This window comes from Mycteria americana, chromosome 15, assembly GCF_035582795.1.
Source record: "Mycteria americana isolate JAX WOST 10 ecotype Jacksonville Zoo and Gardens chromosome 15, USCA_MyAme_1.0, whole genome shotgun sequence".
NCBI lineage: Eukaryota > Metazoa > Chordata > Aves > Ciconiiformes > Ciconiidae > Mycteria > Mycteria americana.
Window position 1 is genome coordinate 4,084,155 of NC_134379.1, and position 25,476 is coordinate 4,109,630.

At 43.2% G+C, this 25,476-nt stretch overlaps 1 protein-coding gene across 2 annotated transcripts in view; it reads right to left on the minus strand.

Annotated features, from left to right (window-relative positions):
- Positions 1-25,193, minus strand: part of CLTC (clathrin heavy chain) — a 34,378-nt gene extending 9,185 nt beyond the window's left edge. For both annotated transcript variants that reach the window (XM_075518220.1, XM_075518219.1), the window contains exons 1-22: positions 24,926-25,193; positions 15,831-16,038; positions 13,401-13,669; positions 12,903-13,064; positions 11,989-12,102; positions 11,427-11,600; positions 10,358-10,555; positions 9,475-9,675; positions 8,726-8,878; positions 8,299-8,421; positions 7,909-8,046; positions 7,618-7,782; positions 7,319-7,499; positions 5,375-5,538; positions 3,565-3,690; positions 2,845-2,987; positions 2,211-2,445; positions 1,752-1,874; positions 1,509-1,654; positions 1,159-1,342; positions 623-815; positions 5-162 (exon numbers count right to left, since the gene is read on the minus strand). In XM_075518220.1, coding sequence (XP_075374335.1) covers positions 5-162; positions 623-815; positions 1,159-1,342; positions 1,509-1,654; positions 1,752-1,874; positions 2,211-2,445; positions 2,845-2,987; positions 3,565-3,690; positions 5,375-5,538; positions 7,319-7,499; positions 7,618-7,782; positions 7,909-8,046; positions 8,299-8,421; positions 8,726-8,878; positions 9,475-9,675; positions 10,358-10,555; positions 11,427-11,600; positions 11,989-12,102; positions 12,903-13,064; positions 13,401-13,669; positions 15,831-16,038; positions 24,926-24,967 — 3,600 coding nt within the window. In that variant the 5' untranslated portion in view covers positions 24,968-25,193. The remainder of the gene's footprint in view (positions 1-4; positions 163-622; positions 816-1,158; positions 1,343-1,508; positions 1,655-1,751; positions 1,875-2,210; positions 2,446-2,844; positions 2,988-3,564; positions 3,691-5,374; positions 5,539-7,318; positions 7,500-7,617; positions 7,783-7,908; positions 8,047-8,298; positions 8,422-8,725; positions 8,879-9,474; positions 9,676-10,357; positions 10,556-11,426; positions 11,601-11,988; positions 12,103-12,902; positions 13,065-13,400; positions 13,670-15,830; positions 16,039-24,925) is intronic.
- Between the last annotated feature and the right edge of the window lie 283 nt (positions 25,194-25,476).

Sequence of the window (25,476 nt, forward strand, 5' to 3'; positions counted from 1 at the left end):
TCACTTGCTGGATATGTGCATTGTTGGGTCCATTGATAAACTCCTCTAGCTCTGCTAGACGATTTGTTTTAGCAAGAGCAAAGATTAATTCCGTTTCCACATATGACTCCCGGGCCTTCTTGCGTGCCATCTGGAGATACTTCACCAGTTCTTCCCAGTTTCCTATGAAACAGAGTTCAGAATGCTTACTTCCTGCCATCGAGGACCCTTGTGCTTAAGCTATACTACCAGATCAGTCTAGTTTGACATAAGTATTTCTACAGCTATTCCCCAACAATCAAGACTAGCCTTCATACTGCACGTGCTACATTAGAGTAATAAAGTCACCTTACAATGGGCCTAACTAAATCAATCCTGGTATTTAACTTCATGCAAACACCTCCTTAGTAGCAACTGCTCTGACAGAAGTCTCCAGCTAGCTGAAGAAGGTAGTTATAAGACCACTGATTATCTGCAAATGGAATACACTATCTTTTCCCATCTTCGTTTAGGGCAGTCTTTGAAGGACCAGATTCCTCTGCTTGCATCAAGATACAGGTTTGGCAGAACTGCAGTTTGAGCAACAGACCAGGCAAAAGAGCTGAACATCAACAGCAAAGATTTAAATAAAACTTAATCATACCACTGGCATTGGCAGCTTGAACAACTTCCATGTACGAGGAAGGATCATCTGCTTTAATATACGAGTCAATTGCTTCCTTTACCATCCCTTTCTGAAGCTGTGCTTTAGCCAGCTGACTCCATACAGCAGGCTCATTGCAGCGTTCAGCAAATTCATACGCACGATCCAGGTTTCCAATGTGCTCTATTAATACCTAAAGAAAGGGTTACCGTGATCAGCCACTATCTATAAAGGTCAGTTTTACAAGACACTGCGCTGTGTTTTATGTTAGTTCCTCAATGGATCCACAGTTGCTTTTAAAATAGGGACTACTCTATATAACCAACACAGCACGAGTAATGCTATGCTTACAAAGTTTCACTCGCTAGAGTGGTTCGACACACAATGTTTGTTCTACTTCCTAAGACAAGATGCTGATCAGCTTTGGTCACTTTGCTAACCGGTGTTAAGTACTGGAGTCACAAGTTAACAGCAAAGTCCTTGTGCGAGGATGCACATGTCACAAGGAGTTACTACAGACTGAGATTTTAAGATACCTGCACAGCTGATGTGTTGACATCAAACTTCCTGAAGATAGCAAATGCCTCCTCGAAAAGCTCATTGCTGATAGCAATATTGGCTATGTCTGGAGCATCATAGTTATCCAGGCGATTGATGTATTCCATGACACGGGTGCGATCAGCCTTAATAGCTGTAAGAATGAGAAGGTTCTGCAGATTCCTAAACAGAGAAAGAAAATATTAGTACATATCAAGTAGTGATCAAGAAATTCACCCTCCCCTCTGGAGAAGGTATTAGTTTATTTGCTGTTCCACATTACAGCAATTTAACACCTGCACCAGGTATAATTTCAAGTTTCCTGTGACTTAGTTTTGACTTTACACACCTGTGCTCACTGAACACAGAGTTATCAAGAACTATTTTCTCCAGCAGTTCAATAAGCTCATTAGGAAGATCTGCAGTCATGAAGGCCTTCACAGTAACAGAGACTTCCTCAGGGTCCTGCGTCTCTGACAGTGCAGTCTGTACAACCTGTAGGCAGAGTCAAGCCATTGACAAATCAGTTAAGTCAGGTACTAGGCAAGTCAAGTTAGGACAGTAAAGGATTTTAGTGTTTTGTCAGTTATACCTGGTCAATTAGCGGTCTTCTGTAAGGGTTGCTTTCCAGTAGTACGCTGGCCCACAGTTCAGGGTCTTTACGGCGAACTAAGTAGCGGGAAAGACTTTTGAAGAGGGAGTTCTCATTGCACACCTAGTGAAAGGCAAAAGTTTATTCAGAGTGAAGTCACAGCTATTGAGCCTACAGTGGACGAGCTAATTGTATTGCAACATCAAATTAGCCTGCCTAAAAATCTCAGGCTTTGACACTTCCACTAGTCTCCCATTCTAGGATATCCAGGGGAGTCTCCCATTTCTCATTAAGTTGCAGAGGGACATTAAATAGCTACCTATTCTATTACAAGTGAGCAGCTCCTAGCTTAATACCTTTTAGGAAATAAATACTTTTGTCAGTCATAAACCTGAATACCTATCCCAAGATACTCAGGTTAAAACTTAACCCATGAGTCAGCTGCCTTGGCATACATACATTAATAAGTTCCAAATCGCACTGTCCACGCTCATAAGCCACACAGGCCAGGTGAGGGTCCCTCTTCTCACAGTACTTGCCAACAACGCGACTATCATAATAAGGATTCTCACGCAGGAATCTTTCTGGGTTGTTGTTGCTATCAATGTATATTTTGGCCAGTGCATTGTGAGTTGCAGGCTCCTCACAACCCTCGTGAATTCTTGCTTCCAGCCAGGGCAGAAGCAGTTTCAGCCTAGAAGGAAGCAGTTTTCACATTAGAGAGGTTGAGTGAATAAGCACATATCCACTTGCACAGTTTCTTCACTAATAGAAGTCAGCTTCAGTGTAGGATAGTCAGTAACTAAACCCAAGTTATAGGACTCCATTTTGACCTGCGTTCTGGTTCATTATTATAATGATATAACCTTCTGACACCATGAAGAACATCACATGCTAAAGACTCCCGTCATCTGGAGGCTGCTTGGCCCCACATCAGCCAAGTAAGGCAGACTTTTGCTGCTTGCTCACCTAATGGCAGCTTCTTGTTACGTCAGTACCAGCTTTAGCTATGTAACGAGGACGTGCACTGATGGATTAGCAGTATAACCATTACCAGTCTGGCAGTGTTAAGAGACTTGTAGAAGTTTAATACCTGTTTCTTTTCTCAACCTCTGCAACAAGCTCATCAGTCGAAAATTGGCCTCTCACTACAAGGATAAGGTTCTTTATCACATCTTCAGAGCAATCCACATCAAGCAGTCCCCCAATAACAACAGGCAGACGGCTTGGATTCACCTAAACAGGATCGTTTAAAGAAGTCATTGTGTTGTTACGCAGTATAGGCAGTCAATACTTCTCCCTAGAAGTACACATGAAGGCTGCTTCTTAAGATTGACCTCATCTTCCTGCCTTTACTCCCAGCTTCCTGAGGCTCTGGGCAAGCTTGAAAGCAAATTCTTCAGTCAGCAGGGGTTCACAGCACAGGTCAGTGGCTCACTCATGCTCAGTCCCCATAGGAAAAGCTCCTCAACAAGCCCATTTGTCCCTGCAGGAAGTATAAAGGAGAACTACCCGCCCCCCCCCACACACAAATGCTGGAAGTTAAAATTACCCTAAGAACTCCAAAGTTATTCTACCAAGTCTTCTGCCTTCAAGAGACACATTAGCAGCTCAGCCTGACTGAAGAATAAATGAGAGATCCGACTCACATAAGGGCTATCTTACCAGAGGCCACTAATACAGACTGACATTTAAGTACCAAGTATGAGGCTGTTTGCAGAATACTTACAAACGTAACACTTAGAGTTGCATATAGTACTAGAAAGATTGATCAGTTTGACTCATTAAAGCCAAGTAACAAGTTGTAACTTACCTTCTGTACATAAATCTCAATATATTTTTGGAGATTATTTCTATACAAGTACAGCACCAAGTCGTGGACAAAGTCAAAGCGATCACATACAATGATGAGTGGCAACTGGTCAGTGAGTTTAGCTTCCTATAAAGAGAAGAGCTTCAGTAATTTTGTTTTGTTCTTGGGCTTAAGCAAATACAGTCACTTAAACTGTTAAAGCAGCTGAAAATGGAAAGCCAAAATTCAACAGTCAACCAAATAATGACAGCTTATTGTTCAACTAATTGTTTGCAATATGTAGCAAGTAGGAGTACTCACACCCACTTCAGGGCCTACAGCAAGAAGCTTTCTGAAGTTTAACCTTGCTCCCTTGCATCGCAGGGCCTACCAATTTTTACAACACAGTACAACTATTACAAGCCTAAGCTATAGATAGCATTTTTAGTTGCCACTGGTGTTTCGTGTGCAGGATTAGCACTCTGGGATTTCAAAAAGAATTTAACCAAGACTAGATTAAATTGTGGGTCATAACATAAAACTTATGAGAATTGACTTCATGTACCATGTGTCTTGTGATACTGTTCTCTAAATCCATAGTTAGAAGGTAAGAATCAAGCTAGTAGCAGTACTACTTAAATCACTAATCAGATTAGTTATCTAAAAGCATTCCAACTTTCAGCATAAGATTACAATGGTTACAGTACAGCAGCTTAGTCTGTGGCAGACAGTATTCCGGATGCATATTTCAGATCACTTATTCAAACATGCACATCCCAGAATATAATCCTACATATAAATTACACTTAAGGACTTTACACAGGGAGGCCTGTACTGGGAGATTTACCTGGTACATGTCCTGCACATTCCAGACATGGAACAGCACAAAAAACAACAGCTTTCATCAGGAATTTGACAGCTTGATAACTTATCTTAGGTGGCTTGATCAATTTACATACCTTATACCTCGGTGACACCAGGTTATTTTTATAGAATTCTCATTTGAAGAGTTTTGCCATCCTCAGATATGGTCAGCAAAATCTAAGACTATGCTATGTAACCGACAAACATGAAGGCAGGAAATGTTCCCAGATAAAGTTTTCCCCTCCCACACTCGCAAGATACTTCCAGCAGTGTTACATTTGTCAATAAGCTCAGCACTAACAACAGGCTACAGTATCTGAACTTGGAGCACACCATCTTTTTCCACTTTTCAGAAGTGTTTCAGCAATGCTCTGAATCCCAGCTATAACAGTCAGTTAGCACGTATTTACGCTGACTGGCATATCCTAGCAGGGCTAAACTGCGGTTCACCCGGCTGAAGTTTCAGTAAGCATGTATGAGTAAGATGAGTGGGATGGACCAAGCTCAAACTCTGAAAGCATTTATGGAATTAATTGACACTGTTCATTTGTTGTTTCTGTAGTTGCTCAGTTGAAGCAGATTACACTGTAAATGAGCATTAAGTTATGAACTCATTTGGCATTATGGTTGTTCTCAACCTTCAAGTTACCCGTTTCCTACTTTATAGGAGATGTCTATAACAAGGTCTAGATGAGCTGGTGCTATTATTACAGTTTAAGAGTTCAAGCCAGGTTAACCTTACTAAGAGCAGCGAGGAACTGATCTGATAGATTCTCCATTTTTTTAGATATTGTTCCAGGCTCAGGCTCTATTAGGAGGTACTGCCAACATGCTAGATACCTCTGGTTTAAGGGGACAGATGGATCCTTAAGTGCAAAGGTTAAGACTCATCTGTATTTTCAGAGCTGCCTCATTTCACTGGTGAGACACTCCAGGCCAAGAGAGTCCAGTGCTACCCAAACATTACCTTGAGGAAGTTTTTAACACGTTCTGGATCATAGCAGTTACTTTCCCTGCAGATTCTTTCCACTTCTTTAATTTGTCCTGTCTTGCATGCAGCTTGAATATATTTGAAGTGCACATCTGGATCCTGGCTGAAGTTTACGATAGAGCCGAGGAAATAAAACAAGCCTTGAGGGAAACAGTCAACATGTTATTTCACTAAAGCACTTGAGTTGGATCAATATTAGCTTTTAAGCAAGCCTTCCAAGTTACAACTACGTGAAAATTTGAATCTGAGTACTGCAGAGGTTTACAGAAAACTGAAAAAAGATTCAAGCATTGTAACTGTTTTACAAAGACCAGATTGTCCTAGCTGAGTTGAGCCTGTTGTTGTTCCCCATGTATTACAGACTAGTGTGTTATATGCAACTTTGATAAATACTGATGTATCATCATCAATTGCCATAGGTCACCTTTGTTAAAACATCCAGCACGTGCCTTCCATACACCCCCTAGTTGGGAGGCAAAGAAGAGTTTAGAAAACCAAAACTAGTTGTGCCCAAAAGCTACTATCACACCTTTCACTCAAACAAGCACACAGTGCAAAAGCTGCTTGCCACGACGACCCACAGCTGAAGTTCACTTAAAGCTGCTGCCATATAATACTTGACTACTTTAGACAAGTGACTGCCAAGTCTCTCAGTCAAGAAAGATTCATGTGGTTTTTTGGAAAAACACACATAGGCTGCCTATGCAAGAAACCTGTCTATGATAGCATCTTATTCCACTAACTAGTCTCCAAATTCCAAGAGTCCAAGATTGTTACGTTCTCAGTCTTTAAGGAGGTTTTCTTTAAAGCTTAGCAAGATGCTGTTCAGCCACACATCTGCAGAGATTTGACTGCTGACGTCCCACCACACTAACTAGACTATAGTGGAAAAGTACAAAAGCCCAAAACCCAAAGGCTACACAAATTTAAGATAAGTCTTTTCAGAGAATCCTAGAATCATTTGGGTTGGAAGGCACCTTTAAAGGTCATCTAGTTCAAGCCCCCTGCAGTAAGCAGGGATATCTTCAACTAGATCAGGCTGCTCAGAGCCCTGTCCAACCTGACCTTGAATGTTTCCAGGGATGGGGCATCTACCACCTCTCTGGGCAACCCGTGCAGTGTTTCATCACCCTCACTGTAAAAAATTTCTTCCTTCTATCAAGTCTAAATCTACCCTCTTTTAGTTTAAAATCATTACCCCTTGTCCTATTGCAACAAGCCCTGCTAAAAAGTCTGTCCCCATCTTTCTTATAGGCCCCCTTTAAGTATTGAAAGGCCACAATAAGATCTCCCCGGAGCCTTCTCTTCTCCAGGCTGAACAACCCCAACTCTCTCAGCCTTTCCTCATAGCAGAGGTGCTCCACCCCTCTGATGATTTTTGTGGCCCTCCTCTGGACCAACTCCAACAGGTCCGTGTCTTTCCTATGCTGAGGGCTCCAGAGCTGGATGCAGTGCTCCAGGTAGGGTCTCACCAGAGTGGACTAGAGGGGGAGAATCATCTCCCTTGACCTGCTGGCCATGCTTCTTTTGATGCAGCCCAGGATACGGTTGGCCTTCCGGGCTGCGAGTGCACATCACCAGCTCATGTCCAGCTTTTCATCCACCAGTATCCCCAAGTCCTTTTCTGCAGGGCTGCTCTCAATTTTGGACAAAGGGAAAAGGCCAGCAGCTTCTTCAGTTAACTTTGTTGTCTACAACTCCAAGCATTTCAAAAAGCAAAAATATGCAACACTGAATGTTGGTGCCCCCCCTTAATGGGGGAACTTTAAGGTTTAGGTCAGGTTTCGAGACAGCTTTGAGACCTAGGTACTTAAGCTTAATATGGCTTTCTAGATTTTAGCAGATAGAAAGTCCTTCATATACAACGTATGATGAGGTGAGCACTAGCTCCTTTTGCTAGAGACAAGAGCATGAACTTACCTTCAAAGCTCTTGAAAGACTCAAACAGCTCAATAAGTGACTGTGTTGATAGTTGTTCATGGTATTTTGAAGCTACCTGGACACAGATCTGCAGGTTCTGACGAATGTTAGCAGACAACATAGCACGCAGACACTCCAGAGAGTCTTCTACCGATAAGGAACCGAAATAATTCACTAACCACTGCAGAGACACATAAGCCATTTTAGACCCAAGTAGAACACTACACTCTGAAGTCAAATGTTGAAAGCAATTAGTAATTGCCCAGCTTTTGCTAGATTCAGGATATTTGATCTCATACCTCAGGATTGAGAAGATGAGTGTGAACTACCGCACGCTTGATGTCATACAAGTCTGTGAAGTGTTCAAGTGCTCTCTGTAGCAAGCCAGCTTTCTCACACAGCTGAGCTATGTGAGCCCGGTCATAATGAGTAAACATTTGGTTTCCCAGGATAGCATCTGCAACCTAGAAGGAATATTGAAGAGTTTCATTTAGTTCCTAAACACTACCCCTAGCATTTGATATGAACCGCAATGTAGCGGCTAGTCTCGCTACAGACAAGCCTGATCCAATATAACTCTGAAAGCATACCTGAGGTGCATGCATGAGGTTCATCTCAAGTAAACGTGTTTGCAGGGGACCTTCTGAGGGACGATTATTCTTCAGTGCATCCAGCAAGAAGGCTGTACATTGCTGAATTAAATTATATTCCATGAAGACATCCACAATCTGAAAAAAAAAAATTTAGGCTTTTGATTAGAAACTGGAAGCATATTTAAAACAAAGTAACATTGTCAAGTGCAGCTTCCAAAGCTGAACTGTTTATCCTAGCACTGCAGTAAGCTGTCATTTAGTGTTCTTAAGTAGGCAAGAAACAGCATTGTCCTGGTAAAGTAAATCTTTCTGTGATGGTAAGAGTATGGCTCCTCTTACCAATTTAAGGCCTTGAAGTTAACATTTCACAGTAATAAAATTATTTACTTGTGTTATGTCTGCAAGAGGCTCTTCATCTTGAACAAGCATTTGTGCAAACTGCTGTCCTTGATCTGGGCTGATTCTCATTACATTCCTCAGCAAAAAAATCCAGTCTGGAGTATATCCAACCTGAAGAGATAACAAAAAGTAATAACTCAGCAAGAGCACACGCCTTGTTAAATACAGAGCTCAGTAAAAGCTACTGTCAGTAGCTTACTCAACCCAGTCAGGATTTCCTCATTTGGAAAGAGGCTACATAGGGAAGTATGAAAGCATACATGCATAAAGTCTAGCAGTAATTATTCATAACAAAACCTTAGGCCAAAGTAGGTACTACACAGGCTCTCAGATTCCCCCACAATTACTTTTAGCTACTTTGGAAAATACACTAGTTATTCTTAAATACAGATACAGCAGTTTAATTTCCTCTCACCTTCTTAGCATACAAAACAATCTTCTGGACTTGTCCTGTTTCAGCAAAACACTGGATGACTTTGTTTGGAACGTTGGCTCTCAGATAGACGCTAAGTGCTAGCGTAGGATCTACAGATTTCACAAGGTCTCCCAGCTCCTCTGAGCACTCCAGCTGTTTAAAGATATAAATACAGTCAGTCCACCCTGACCATGCTGTGCTGAAATGCACTATTACTTTCTTCCTCATTTGTCTTCCTTTTGGACTTCTCTTAAAAAGAAAAATTTAAGGCCCAGCTTGATTACATCATCTGACTCTTTCAGCAGTGATCTAGTGGGCTCTGTTCCTTATGCTGTTCTACAGGAGTCAGAAATGCATTTGTAGAGCTAAAAAGAATTAGGCAATACAATATATCAGCATCTTTCTTCAGCTAATTACAGAAATTTAACCACAGCTCAAAGTATATGCAAGTCAGTATCCAAAGAAGCCTGAAGTGGTCTGGGAAAGAACAGCAGCAGGTCAGAAGCCTTCCATAACTAAGTTCACCCCACTGTAATTTTAAGTAGAATTAGTGAAGCTCTTCAAGAATTTGATCAATTCTCTTGCAGTAATATGGGTCATAGTTACAGGCCGAGTGAACACCTGTTGCTCAGCTGTTTGATCACACTAGCACATCGATGAGTTGCCAAGTTGAGTTTTCCTTGGGGAGGGGAAGGCTGTCAAGCAGTTACGTTCCTCCAGGGCTCTAAAGGTATCTACCCCAAATTTACCTTATCTTCTTTTAACCATTTTTCCAAGAGCTGTTTGCGTCCCTGCTGAAGCACTGGTCTGCAGAGTTCCAGCGACTCGTACTTATTCAGCTGCCCTTGGTCAAGCAGAATGCCAAAGTATTGGAGTAAAGGAGAAGTCTGTCCCGGCTGAGCTGGAACACTCTGGAACCGGCGTATGGTGTCTGGAGTACGCAGGATTCCCTGCCGGAAAGAGAGATGCGCTTTAGTTTTCTGTTCTGCTATTGTGGCTTGGCAAGAGTTTCTCCAGAAAGCTGAAGTTAGAAATGCTTGCTACAGCAACATTATATTTTGCCAGCCCAGAATAAGTCAGAAGCAGTGTGGTTGAATATCAGCTCAGACATTGCCTTTGAGGTGTTTTGACAGAAGATGTGCAGTAGCAGCCTATTAGGCTCATTTCAATAGCAATGCAGGTTTAAGTTCAGAGGACTGTCCTACAGAATAAAGACACCCTTGTCCTTACAACAAAGTTCCTCTCATCTGAATTTAGTATGATCTTTGCTCTTAGTCTGTCCTTTTTGTCCTGTTTCCAGGTGTAGCCTCATCTGGAGGCTGCCTTTTCATAGAGACTTTTTTAATCACTGGAGCAATAAAGATAAGTACCAGAAACACTAAGCCTCATAGCCATCATTTATTCTTCTCCCCCTCTGTGGGCTTCATACAAGCTTTAAGATCCTCCAGCATACAAGCAGTACCCTCAGCACAGAGCGTACAGGTTCTTCACAGGTATGTTAAGAAGTACTACATTAGGACAGGAGCAGTAACAAGATTCTTGTCTTGCCACTTATGAAATTCAGTGAGATTTCCTGAAGCAAGAAGCTTAAGCCAGTAGAATTCAGTACTATTCTGAATATTGGTCCATTACCTTTGGAGCATTAGCTGCCACTTTTGCTGCCTCCGAATAGTTCCCTTGTGCAAACAGTGCATTGAATTTTCTGGCAAAGAGTTCCTCAGCACCTGCCAGGTTGTTGCGGACAGCCATTCGTAAAGCTAGGTCAGGATTCTGCAGCACATTTGTGATATAGGGAATAATATTCTCTTCTTCCACACACACAGAGAGCACCTGAATAAATTAAAGGAAAACTTCCAGTTAGTTCAAATATAAGGAGCGAGCCAAGGGCTAAGCTAACCTCTAAAAGAAAAGCTATGGCATACACGGAAAGCTTTTTCATCCTTTGATAATTGCAGAGTCTTGCCATTTTATTTCAGAAAGAGACCTCCTGTTAGAAAGAACCTCTACCATCCAATTACTGCATCAAGGCAGATAATTAACAGTCAGTTTAAACTGAGGTATTTACAGAGGTTAGAAATACAGATATCTAAGTATTGTCTTTCTGTAACCTGTACTCAGTGTCTTAAATAACCAATCCCAAAGGATAAACTTGGAACAAGTCTTCTGCTCTGTATTACTCACGCTCAACAAGCAACAACATTTGAAATGAATTCGGTCTAAAGGCATAGCTGTACAATGTTAGTAGACTAGTTTAAACTAGTTAAGCTAGGTGTGTACAGAGACACAGTAGCAAGTTTCCTTTGGGGCTCCGAACACTGTCAGACATGAGATTTTCTGAACAGAGAGTTCAAAGTTAACATATTTAAGACTTCTATTAGCATGTGGTCTGCAAGAGGGTATAATCTGTCCCCAAGAGAGAGATATATTCTAGTTCCATCCTCAACACTAGGAGAGCGTTTAGATCACTGACTGCCATTACAAAACTCCTGAAATTACGCAACCAGAACCTGAGTTGTAGAAGAAACTAGAAGTGAGACAAGCTGCATTCCTGTTCAGCTATCCGCTACTACCATATTCCTCATTCTATTACTCTGTTTTGTAATTTCTGGAAACTTTTAGACATTGATATGAACACTACGGTGTATCATTAAGGGCCAGTGGGATTAGCTAAACAAGTGGTTTCCAGGCCAAGCTTCCTTACTTGTCCCTTTCTGTTTACTCCAATAATTCCAGCTGTTGCTTCATGCTGTGCAGTAACAAATATGGTCTCTCCACTGATTCTGTTCATGTAGATACAGGTGCCAGTTTCCAGGTCATACAAGTGGATATAGCCATATTTTGTTATGAGAAACACCACATCGTGCTTGTCACTGATCTGCAAAACAGGAATACATAAATCAAATTCGGTATTGGATAAAATGAGCAAGTGCTTTTAAGAATCAGCAGATACCCGTGCCGTTTCAGGACAATTACAAGTGCCGTTATATTTTTACTTAATACTTGAGTCCTATCACAGCCGAATGATGTTCTAAGAGCTTGAAAGACAGTTAAATATACATGGATATTTCCTCCATAAATAAGAACATGCTGCCTTTGAATGCTGCTTCAGTCTCCACCTGTACTTTAACACTGCTGAAGCAGGAGTCACACCAGTTTAGTGCCAAGCCTCAGGTCAATATATTGACCACCTGGCTTCCAGTGCCCTGTTACAGTGTCACATCCACCAAGACTTTTCTTGTGCTCTTGGTTTGCAGCTGTCATACCTGCATTGCAACAGGAAAGTCATTTTGTGCTTCAGGAGGAAAGAAGACATCCACTGCTTTCTTTGGAAATGGCTGATTCCCAGTAGGTGGTGTGCCAACTTCAATGATATGCAACTGTGCAATAGATTAAGATTAGTCTGTTAGTTCTTGTATTTAATTTCTGTAACAATAGATTCAACGATGAAGATACGGAATCTTTTTGCTGCTGAGCCTTTATCTTTGCATAAACTTGGGATTAACTAAGTCAGTCTTCCTAAATATTTTCACTGGCTAAAGGTGTGGCATACTGTATTCACGTACCATAGATGAGGGAAACGGTTAAGCACGATCTTTAGTTACCCCTAGCTACTTAGAAGTTTAAGGATTCAGTTCAGTCACTTTATACACACTCTTTCAACTTGGTTAAATTTCTACAGAGACAGTTCTGAAGATGTTTCTGTGAACCTAGCTTTGGTTTTACTTTGTTTTAGCTGTCACAAAGTAGCTCACCTAATTCCAGTGTTAGTATTAGACCACTAGTTAGCCCAGTAACACTACTGTTAATTTTTTTCATCCAATAATTTGGAAATTAAGTTAAGCCTGATACTGGGGATCAAAGAAAGATTACAACAGCTTTTCCCTAAGCTTAGCCTGTGAAGCTGAGAGTCACATGTTTCAAGCAGCTAATCAGGCTGGTCATGACAGGCTACCTCACTTCATGACTTGAAACAGACTCCAGCTACATCAGGTAGTCCCTTCTGTGAAGCTCTGTACGCACCAGCTTTCATATACATTAGATATATAGCATCCAGACTGACACAGTCCTTCACTTTTTTCCTAAAGGCAACTTTGTGCATTAAACCACTTGTTCTCCTGGAAGCAGATAACCAGGGTGAGTCATTAAAGATTACAGCATGTTTAGAACCAAGTCTTACCTTACCCCCAGCTTGCCCTCTTACTGCAAAACAGAAGAGCGTGGATTCTTCAGCATTTCCTTCCATCTTGAACTGCGCAAAGCTAGCTGCATGTCCCTCAATTGGTTGTGACACTTTTCTATCTACAGAATATAGCTGCATTGCTCCCACAACACGATTTTGCTAGACAAGACAGAACAAGAGTCAGGAATAACAGGCACTTGGCCACTAATTTCATTTAAGTTAGCACTGGTAAAAAGGCTGTCATATCAAGCTGAAGTGCCATGCTTTCTCATACAAAGGCATCACTTAAGACTCTTAACCTTCTACTAGTGTTTATACCATTACTGTAAGATTTTCAGTTACACTTAAATTTGTTATTCAAAGATCAAGACAAGCATTTATGTTCCCAACAACGTTTTAGGAAAGAAAACAAACATATCAGTTCCGCTCCTATAGAAGGAGGAAACGCGACAAGCTCTGGGCCTTCCATAGCAGGCCTCCCTCGTGGTAAAGTACCTGTGCAGATATGCCAGTTAGCAGTAGCCATTTCTGCTTAGCATCAGTACGGTAGTTGATAATCTGGCAGCCAGCAAGACTAGAATGGCGATCAAACATTTTCACAGGCTGGGACTCCCCCTCCATACTCCAATGGTAGACTGCATTATCCGTTACAAGGGCAACAGTATTCAGAGAGATCCACTTCCAGAAGGTAACATCATCCGTCATTGTATGAGCCTTCATTTTGCTCTTCATTTCTATGTTAAATATTTGAAGCGTTTTCCCAGCTGGAAAACACAACATTGTTAGCCAGGTTGCAGTTTCCACTTGTTACTTCAAGCACTGATTAAAAGTAGAAGAGCTGCATGAGGACATTAAACCCTCGTGACTTCCTTTAAGAAAATGCTGTTATATACTAGCAGTATCTTCAGTGATCAGCTATTACTTTTAACCAGACCACACTCCTAGGGCTAATTTTACCAATTTGCCACTACTGAGCAATCAAACAGATGTGGAAAACAACCTGGTAGGAGACAAGAGCTTCAGCTACACAAACAAGTTGTAGGATACTTCACGTACATCAAAACTAGGTTACAATAACGCCGAGTCTCTTGAAAGTTGTGAGGAGAGCTATGCCAGTGTCATTAAAAACTATGTCCACATCTGTTTTAAAGTATAAAAAAAGCACAACATGGAATAGCCAAGTTGGCAGAGGGCTTTCGTAATTCAGACTCATTAACCAAAACCCTTAGGTTGCGCTAATGGCATACAGAGCTACTGGCTGCAAACCAGACTAATAGAAAGCGCGCAAGGAAAGGAATCTAGTGACCAACACAAGCTGTAGAAGGTAAAAGGAAAAGTTCTCCGAATTACACTGAATGTTGTGTACACACATCCTGAACAGCCACCTACAGTCATTTCTACCAGTTTTTACAACACAGTGGCATATAAGAAATTGTTTCTTCCTGTTGAGAAGATAAGGAAGGTTCTAACCAACTTCTACTAGTTTTAGGAGACAGCTATTTAAGCACATGCTAGTGTAGCCCAAGAGGAATATTAAAGATCATGTGTAACTAGGTGCAGGTCAGAATATCTACTACAGTTACTAACTGGAACTCAGCTTGCTAAAGTCACAGTGCCATATGGGCAAGTGCCTTCACTCACCAAGGATTAGTTTAGTTAGAAGCCACCATTAGTTCAGCTATTGACATAAGATGCAGGGTCAGGAGTTTCTCCAGAGCTTGGAGAAGACTGTCTAATACAGCGTCACTCAGGCTACAGACTAGCCATTTATTTCCATATCTAGTGCAGTTGGAGCTTTAGGGTCAAGGGAGATGACATTCAGGTAACATGTATCCTACATGCCACGCAAAGCACATTAAGAGACAAAATCTAGACTTAAGTCAAAAGGGTCAGTCCTGTTTATAAAAAGCTTAAAATCAAGGTTGTGATAGTTTAAGTACACTTCAGAGTTCTTGAGTGGATTAATTTTCTGAATCTTAAGGATTCCCTCGTTTGGGAGGGCATAAAAAGCCTCTGAATTTTAGGCTTTCAGCGTTTTAAACACCACTGTTCAGCCATGTGCACCATAGATCTGAGCCATTTGATTCTGCTTTTTCTTTTCATAAGACAGGACAGGAACTAGTACAGCCAATTGAAATAACTCACCATCTGCACACACAAGAAAGCATTAAAGTTGTGACAAAACAGTAGCAGAGTATTAAAGGCAAACTTAAATAACACTGAATACATATAAATCTTTCAATTGGAAATATATGCATTTCTAGAGTGACAGTATTTGAGCTTCTTGGGCCTCTTGGGGAAAGAGATCAATATTCCTGGAAACTCCAGAGGAATGCTCGTTCTCTGTATAACCAGAGATACCAGGTTAGCTGACCTTGTGCTTTATTCACTACACAAGTCTTCCCTGCATAGCTTTACTTTTCTTATCACTGACTGATATAATAAATATGCACAAATTGGTGCACTGGCCTCTTCCACCAAGGCCAGACTAAGGCCTTCAGGAATATTTCCCCTCCTCCCTAGTCTTAGCTTTCCTCTCTGTAAAGGGAGGCTTAGTTAATAGACCTTATATGCTTAGGATATCAGGTCTCACTTCCCTCTAATGATTCCAGACTTGAGACTCCAGAGGTATCTTAAAGTCTGAACCTTCCTTCCAGCTCTCCCTGCTTAGAAGCTGTAAGCATTCTGACTGAAGCAAAAACCTCATCCTAATGATCAGCAAATAGCAGGAAGCCTTAACTGAAACTTACTGCCCAGCTACCTTAAAAAGAACTGAAAAATGCATTAAACTTAAGCTCCCATTAAGCTGTGGAAAATCGCTAAGGGATCCTCCCACACAAACTGCCTGAGAGACTTAAGTCAGTCATAGACTAGTCTTACAGAAAGCTCTCCATCCAGTTCAAACATTTATCAGGACTTCCATACCTTTTAATGCAATGACTTTACTGGCAGGGTTCATGATAGCACTGTCGGCTGAAATTGGTCTTCGAATAGGGTTGCTGGGGTCATTCATGTCAATGATCACCACTTGAGCCTGTTCTCCTACTTTCTCTCTTATGCAGATGAATTTGTCAGACTCCATTGTCAGAGTGCTGAACCCAATGTTTGCTGGGTTGATGCCCAGATTTTGGAGCTGGAAGAGAAAAAAGGTTTAGCATTAAGTTACTACCTTGGTATAGCCACGAACAGGTTTTGTGAAAGTCGCAAGAGATACTAGGCTTCACACATCTTTTGGTGACAATACAACCGCACTAACCAAAAATAGCATGGCACAGAAATTCTTGTCCATCTTCAATTAAGCCCAGCAGGCTTCCTGAAGAAGCCCTGCAGCATTCAAGTGCTTGGGACCTTGTCTTCAAGGTCCATTTACAACTTACCTGTTCTGAGAACTCAACTCTTGAACCCCTCACATGGTTTAAGGCACACTGAACTTGCCTGCCCCGGCAGCTGTGCTAGAGTTGCAGCTTCAGTACTCACTCCCACCAGCTTTGCTTCTAGAGCCCTAACTTATTCCATTGAGCTTGGCAGCTATCACTGTTTCAAGCTTAACATCACATGTGAGGTGTCTGAGCTTTATCTTTATCCTTGTAGAGTTAAAAAAAGCTACCTGTCTAGCAATTAGCCTAGTCCTGTCTAGCAGCAAGGTTGTATACCACCCAGGAGACAGAGCTACCACATATGAGATGGACAGTAGTGAAGTCAGAAATGGCTCATCCGCAGCCATACTTAACACAGAAAGATAACGATAAACCACCTCCTTTTCTGCTGAGCCACAGTCTGCTTCTGTAACCCTTTAAATGCATACCTTTAAATTATGTTTCTAGTACAGCTTGCAACAAAACACAGTTTAGTTAATACCACTTCATTGTGTTTGGAACAGGCTAGTGCATTAGGATGCCAGCAGTGAAACAAGTTTATTCATTTTTTAACAGTGGAAATTCAGAATGGTTAGTTCACCTTATATACAGATACCCAGCTTGTGCGTGGGATATACCTTAAAAACTCAAGATCAGTTTTCTACCTTTAGAGGAATTATCACTTCTAATACTTTAGATATTTTTATTTCTGGGAGACTGTTTGAACTTCAAGCCCAAGGTCTCCCAACAAGGGCTAGACCTTCAAAGCCATTTTAGTATTATTGTACTAGTTTGAAGCAAAACACTAAGCGCTTATCAGCTGTGCTCTGTAGGAGCTCGGAGATGACCACACCTCAGCCGCTCTTGTTCCTGCCTACTTGCAGCTTCTGATAAAAGAGGGTGTTTTACTATACTTCCTCTTTGTCCTGGCTTTCAAACAGCACACAGGAGGAACAAGTAACATCTAAATTATAGTACACCAAGTTAACAGAACAAGCTTCACAAAAGGCACTTCAATGGATGATCTGTATCACCCAGTGAATCAAGACAGCCAGATCTTGGTACAGTTTAAGGTTGAGGCTCAAAAGCAATTCAGTTTTAGCTCCTTGGGTCTGCTGAAGGAGGTAATTTCTAGAAAATGATTCAGCTTTTGTGTATGGTTCTCTGGTCACTCTGCATTTAAGTCCTTTGTCCTAAAGGACACTATTTCATTGAAGTTACCCTGCTCTTTCAAGAGAGGGCTTCACCATTTGAAGCTCTTCAGTCGGGTTCGAACAATACCAAAAACACGTTCAGGCTCTTTAACATTTAAGGGCTCATTTCACAACTAGCTTACAGAGAGTTAATGCTGATCTTTTGGTAAATTTAAGGTCTACCCAGCTTTTCTTCTTCAAAAGATTTTGAGAGATGAAATAGCCCTAGAAGCAGAACAGATTTAAATGTAATTCCCGAAGCTAAGCATCAAGCTAGTTACCACGACTGACTAGCTGAAACCATTCCTCCAAGGCAGAATACCTACATATCCTGCGACTTAACACAGTGAACAGTTTCATTCACAGCTCCCTTCACATCCATCCACCTGACAATAAAGCCAGGAAACTTTCAGGTGAAAAACAAGTGTTTTATCAGCTCTCCCAAGATTTAGTCTTAATGCTACAGCTATTAAAGAAAAACACAACACACCAAGCCCTACCTCCTTGACAGGTCAGAACTCTGTTACTCAGATTTACATGAGTGTTTGAGGTCCAGCATCACAGAACCTGACCACACGTTCTTCAGCAACATAGATTCACTTAGAAGACTTCAGATTAAAGTTCAATTCTCCCTTTCATGGTTTTATGTGGGTCGTGTTCTCTAGGCCTGAGACTGATATTTGTACATCAGCTAGGTAGGGCTATATGCAACCTAGACACACCCCTGCAGGCAGAGAAGGTTTGAAGATGTAAGAGTTTCACCTGGTAGAGCTGGAGAGACTTACTAGGATGTGGTACTTCCTTCTGCTAGGGCTGCAGGCTTAACAAGTGCAAAATCATCTATCAAGCACTCAATTTCCTTGTTCATTTGGTAGAGGAGGGTAGTTTCAGAATCACTCACAGCACTATACTCAAACAGACACTGTTGACAGAACAAGTCAAAGCAAGTCCTAGCAGACACAGACCTCTTGGGGAGGTCTAGACTTAACCACTGAATCAAAGTTGCTTAGATATTGCAAGACAGATTTATCTCAATCATGATCAAACTGCCATCTGCTAGGTGTCACGTCTGAGGTATCCAACCCTAGTTGGTAGTGGAAGATGGGGTCTTTTTAAACTTAAGACCACTTCCAAAGGCTAGCTGTTTCTTTGAAAAGATTTACCTTGGCACTGGAGCTCTGAAGAAAGCTTGGAGAAGCTTTGTGATGGAGGTGCAACCATTAGTGAGGTCTTTAAGTACACAAGCTCTTTCTGCTAACATTTCATCTTTTAATTTCAACAGATCCAAGCCTGCTTCAAGCACCGAGACAGGAAGTTGACTCTAATCGTGACAATCTCTGCACTTGATTACATAAGAGCATCACCAGCCAAGAGTGCCACTTGCTTTGCTCAGCTGGTTAAGGCTAATGCTTTTCTTGGCTGCACTCAGACCTGATGCATAGAACTCTTGAGAGTATAGATAGTTCCCTGTACTATAGGTTATTTCCTTCCCCAAACAGGCTAAAGTTCAGGTGAGTGAGGCTGGAATGTTTATAAAGCTAAGCAAAGTAAATAGACACCAAGATTACTATTAGGAAACATGAGAGGAGGTATTTCTTTGGAGGCTTTTATTATGGAAATTTCAATACTATTCCATGTACAAACTCCCAAGTTTGCACAAGAACTAAAAGAGTACAGAGGTTTACGGCAGATTTTCTACCCCTTTTCCTCCTACCACAGAGGGAAAACACACAAATATTTAATATTGCACTCATTTAGGTCCACCACCTTTCACCGATTCACAAATGCAAAAAAAAGAAGGAATCGTAAGATACTCCTACATTATACTACAACAAACATTTCCTTGGCTTTCAAGCAGATATGAAAGCAGAACTTGCTAGCTGTGCTTGGGCAACAATTACAGTTCAAGTTATTTTACACCAACATTTGTTGGAAAGTTCAGTTATAACAGTCTCCTGAAAGCACGTTGAGAAGAAAGTGTTCTGTGAAGTAGTCGCTCTATTAGAGTGGAACCATGAAACAGGTTGCCAGAGACAGCAGCAACTCTTCTGTTCAGAGATGTCGCCTTGAAGGACTCGTCTAACTCGAGGTTGGATACTTCAGTCAATTGCAGACTGTACTGAACCATCAAATTCTATGATGCCATTTATCTGAACAGCATTGAGAGATGAATCATTATAACATGGTAAGTGAAAGTCCAATTAATAAAATTATTTTTTCACTGGAAGATAATTCAAGTACATTCTTGGTAACTTACCCAGAGAAGTTGTCATATTACATGCGTGTTTGACATCAAACTGAATGGTAAAACTGCTGACAAGAGTCTTTGTTGACCCCTTCCTGGAACATTCACTTTCTTGTGACAGTTTGCTTAGCTGTCAAATAATTTCTCCTTGCCTACAAGGAAGGGCATGGAACTGCTGAGTATGCATTTCACCTCGACTCTCACACTCAACAGGATATAACCACTGTTCTTGTAGCCACAAACAGCTGCTTAGTCTCTGCCCAGAGACTCCTTATCTGTGTGCAGCTAGAAATCACGTAGCTGGGAAATGCCAGTTAACAGAAATACTCCCAGTCTTTGAGAAGCACAGAGCTTTTTGACGTGTAGTGAGTCACATTCGCTCTACTGCAAGGCCATGCTTTACTGGGTTTTGATTGAAGATAGACACCAGTCTACATTTCAGCCACTCATTCAGTTCCAGACGTGAAACTTAGCAAAGCAAACTTAAGTCGCACAAAAGATTTATATCCGTGCTGATCTGTTAGAGCTACTGACCGCAGTTCTGTAACACAGGAGTCCCACAGCCAGTCAATGGCTCATTAAGTACTCAAAGTACTTAATGTTTACCAGTGCAAGGTAAGAGTTACAGTTTGTGACAGGCTAGGAAGTTATGTTTTCAACAGATAGAGACCCCTCTAGAATATTCAAGAGCTCTTCTGTTTCTATGTCCTTCCTATTTTCTGCCTCACCATCAACAGGCCGAGGTAGCCATCCAGTCTCAGCAGCCACAGACATGCTGTGTGACTATTTCTGTTACAAGCCACAGCTGAGACTGTACCTGGTGAAAGTTGAGTTCAGAACCACAGGCTGCCATCACTTACCTTTGGTTAAGTCACCACAGTCCCAGCACAAAGTGCGAATGAGCATCACCACCAAGACAAGCAGGCCTGTTGACTTCAGTACCTGCTGCAAGGGACGTGCCAAGAGGAATAGCTTATGAACTGCTTAACTAATTGTTCCTATCCGATTAGTTGACACACACACTCCTCAAGACACTTCAGTTCTTCACAGCATTCTTTGTTACAGGTTTTGCCTCTGTAAGAAAACTCCAAGCTCACTGGTTTTAGGAATTCAGATCCACTAAGAAGCAGGGAGCAAGAACTCCACCAAAACAGCATTAGGCACAGCAGTCCTCTGTAATTCCTGACTTAAAATACCAACAAAAGACTTAACTGCTTCAAACTAATGCTGTTATAGCAGAGATTTAGTGTTTTAAGATATATTAAACTGGCTCACTGCCAGCACAATACATGAAAGCATTTTGTTGTTTGTCATTGTTAGAGTGAAGTAGTAAATTTCAAAGTTATATGATGCCTCGGCTGTCCAGTTTTATTCAGTTAGCTCTTTGGCATAGCTAGCTATGATTCCGAGAGCCATCCAAGTACCACCACACTAGAACAGCATTGCCGCCATTCAGGTTTGCTCCATCAATGACCAATAGATACAAGAACTCTCTTCCTAGTTCAAAAGAGTAGTTCTGTCTCAGCATCAAGTGCATAGCCCGAGCTGACAGTTTTCTGTACTGTCTAGACAAGTCTACAGGGTAATTTAAAATATTTTAATATATATATTTTGGTTCAGAAGAGTGTTTATTAATGCCTTAAGTCACACCAGTACAGTGGTGTGCCTGGTCCAAGTTTAATTTTTATATATTTCAGGGTAGTGTGGCTAAATTAAATGGCAGTCACAGTTCATCACCTGCTAACTTGTCTGGTTCCTTCTCACTCATCAGAAACACGTCATCTTAGAACAGCTCTATGCACCTACCACAGTAAGCAGCCGTGTTTTACTTCCACCCTCAAGCACACAGAGGCACCAACTTATGGAATCTCTGAAACCTGGATGTGAGCAGCCAGATTTGCAATCATTCGACATACTGAACTCTGATCTCCCACTACATGCCCACTGGACTGCTGCCTCATGGCTACTTAAAAAAAAAAAAGTTAAAACTTTATAGTGCTATAACATGAGTCCAGTAGTTTTGATAGCACAGGAATCGTTTCTCCTTAGAAACTCTCAAGGAAAAAGTTTCTCCACAGCGTGTTGTTGATGTTCTTTTGTAGCAAGGCAGGCATCTACAGTAGACAATACACAGATAATACCCTACATATTTGCGACTACTGAGATTTCAGAGCTATGCAATGGGACTCAGACAAACAAGACCTGAAGCCTGACCACACATTTTGTTTTTAGACTTCACTTCGTAAATATCCAGAAAGCCTACTTAGCCCTAGTAAGCCAACTACTTGCCACATCTTACTTGCCCACACTAGATCTTCAGTTCGAACTGTGGGTACAAAGCATGCTGTACTATGTACCCAAGAGACAAGACATTCAGAAGCACAATATCTCAGGGCTTCTGGAGCCTTTAACCCTTCATTCCCGTATCACCTAGCCAAGACTCTGACAGCAACAGATAACGCCAGTGTACATCGAGTACTGCAATACGGAGTGCAACTGGGTTGAAGCTGAAGATCAGGTCAAGCTTTGTACAGACAGTTACTTGACCGTTTTCTGACCTGCAGTAGCAGACCCATGGAGAACTAGTATCATACTACACGTAGTCTTGATTGCCAGTCTTTTAGATTAATTAAAAGCAACTTTCAATAATAGCCTCACGAGAACTTTCCCATTCATATCTATATCACCTGCCTTTTTATGAATAGGGCTCCAGCTAGGTACCTTGTCTTTCAGTAAGCATCAGCTGCAAACTTGCAAGTGTTGTGCAACACCTGTATAACGAGTTTCCCAGACAATGTAGGTCAGGCACAGTTCAAGAAACTGTATTATTGAGTCCATGAGGACCTCCTATGAACAGCCTGGCATATGCTAAAGCAGTTCTGGACAGCAAAAATGTAGCAATAGCAATGTTTCTACTCTCAAAGTTTACTCCAAAAGCAAGTCAGGAGTTTCAGCATGAAAACAGTACCTCCGAGAATTCGAGTTCCTCTGAATTTTTTCAATGAAATAAAATGAAGAAGTTCAGTAGTTTCAGCAAACTGAAGCATTAAGGGCAAGAGCCACGTGCATGTAGGCTCAGAAGGCTGGACACCCAGTCTTACAAAAGACCAGCTTGTATATGCAGTTGTAAAAGATACTGGTTAAGTCCATGCTCTACATTAAACAGGAACAGGGGGGGGAAAAATACCAGTAAACAGATAAATCAGTCTTTAGTCACAACGGTCATGTTCCACAACAGCGCTGGCCTGAAACCTCTCAGCACTTCTGGAGTGAAGCAGATGAGTTTCCTTATGTAACAGTGCTCATGTCACTAGAGACCTGGCAGCAGGTCACGTGCAAGGTTTGTATCTTAAATAACGTCTCATAGACGCATTTCCACAATACTTTATTAAGAGCCGGGCTACCCAGAGGGATGAGTTTCACCCGAGTATACAGAACCTTCTCAATGCCCGGTTCTAGGCTATGCCACTACCAGGCGAGAACACTTGCTCAGAGCTGAAGCTCTGGTCAACTGATGAGAATCTCCTGTCAGCACTGCTCGCTAAAGAGTCCAGGGCTAACCTAAGCTATGAATTCTGGCCTGGTTTTAAACTGATACTGAAGTAAAAATATCCAATGCTCACCAGTTAACTAGCTAGATAAAAACCAATCATGGCAGCATTTTTTAAATCTAAAAATAACACTATGGACAGCGGTAACTTACATCGCAAAAGTAGTATTTTGCAATTGTTCTTTTAACAAGGTGTCTAGAAATTAAATTCTTTCCATTTGGGTTAGAAAAAAAGTCGCTACAAATCATGCAAATCCATCACTATGTTAGTGCCTACCACAGCCCCAGTTAGGTAAGCACAAACTACGTATAGACACTGACATCATAGGGAAGCAAGGCTACAGCCAGATTGGTACAAGCCAGAAGACCCTGCCTAGGTATGTCAATGTAACTTATTATCCAAGTTCTCCTCAAAAAGACACTCCTCAGCAGTGAAGCCAAGCTTAATACCATCACAGCTAGAGCAACTCAGGACGAGAAGCATGGCTCGTAGTACTTCGCCCTATAGACTTGTGGGATAGGAAGTACACATTGCACAACGGTATTACTGCTTCCAGACCCCTCCCTGTACTCCAGCTTCACCCAGAGACATTAAAGGTGCATGTTTGTTTGAGAAGGTAACCTTGCATTCCTGCAGCAGAGTGATTTCGGAATGTGTTAGCAGTGCCTTTAAAAGGCCACGTTAAAGAAACTAAAGGCCATTGCTTGGAAATAATCTATTAGCATCTAGTTATGGTTTAACGATACCAAACCTAGAATTTGTCAGAAGCCAGGAGACAGAAAAGCGTAGACCTGGCACTTCTGTGCCTGCACTGCCACAGCTGTGCTGCAGGGAAGCCCGCAGTAGCTTTCACATTTCCCTGCAATATGTGGTTTTTCTTCACAGAAGATGACATTACAAGTGAGAATGTCAATAAAATGATTTAGTATGTCCTTACGCTTATAAGAACTCTTAGCCTCATTAAAAAAAAAACCAAAATAGCTAAGCAACACACGGAAACAGCTTGGCCACCTCGTTAATTTACCCCCCTCGCCCCCTCCCTCGTAGATCCCACCTGAAGCGGGATTCCCCACTCGCACTGCCCGGAGGAGAGGGTCCCTCTCCTCGAAGCGAAGCGGAACCAGCCTCGCCTCCCCTCCCCTCGCACCCCCCAGCAGGTGCGAGCGCGGGCACGGCGCCAGCCTCGCCTACACCGCCGGGATGAAACACGCTCCGCCGCCCAGAGCGGGGAAGGCAAGGCGGGGACCGGGCAGGGGCTGGATGCCCGGCGCCGGGGCCCGCACCTCGGCCCCTCGCCGCCTCCCCTGCTGCCCAGGAGGCGCAGGAGCCCCGCGGCGCCCCAGCTCTTCCCCTCGCGTCCGGGCCCGCACGGAGGCAGCAGCGGGCGCGCTGGAAGGTGCCCTTCGGGGCGGCACGGCACGGCGCTGCGCGGCGGGCAGCCCGCGGCGGGAAGGCGCTACCCGAGCTAGAGGCCGGCAAGGCCCGCGGGAGAGCGGCCACCCCGCCGCCGGAGGGACCTGGGCCGCCCCGCGGCCCCCAGGGAGGGCCCACGGGCAGTCCCGGGCCTCTCGCCCAGGCACCATCCCCGGGCGGCTCCTCCGCCTGAGGGAGCGGCCCGCCCGCCCCAGCACCCGCTCTTCCCCGGCCCGGCCTCCCCCGGCCCCTCCGCGCCTACCTGGAGGTGCTCCTGGAAGCGAATCGGCAGGATCTGGGCCATGGCGGCGGCAGCGGGCTGGGGCTCCAGTCCGAGGCCGGACCGGAGTCACACCTCAGCGGGGTCCGGGCGGCGCGGGGAAGCGGGACCGCAATGGCGGAACAGGCCAGCGAGCAGGGAGAGCCGCGGAGATCCGGAAGCTGCCCCCGCCAGCGGAAGGATACCGCCGCGGAAGGAAGAGGCCTGCCCTCACCTGCCGGGACCGGCCTTAACTGCGCCGGCCGGGCGGAAGGATCCCGGCGAGCGGCGTGATCACGCGCCGCGGGGCCAATGGGAGCGGCGGAGGGATCCGCCGCCGGAAGGGACTATTTCGGGCCCTATCACTCCTCCCTCCCCGGCCTTTTTTTTTGCCACATCATGCGACCGAGGTGCGGCTGCGTCACTTCCGTTCCGCGCTCGTCGCCCCGGCGGGTCACGTGCAGGGGGCAGCGCGGCCGGGCAAGGTGCCGGGCCCGGGGCGGCGGGGCCGTTGCCGTGGGGCGGGCGGGGCAGGCCCAGCCGCCGGCCCGGGC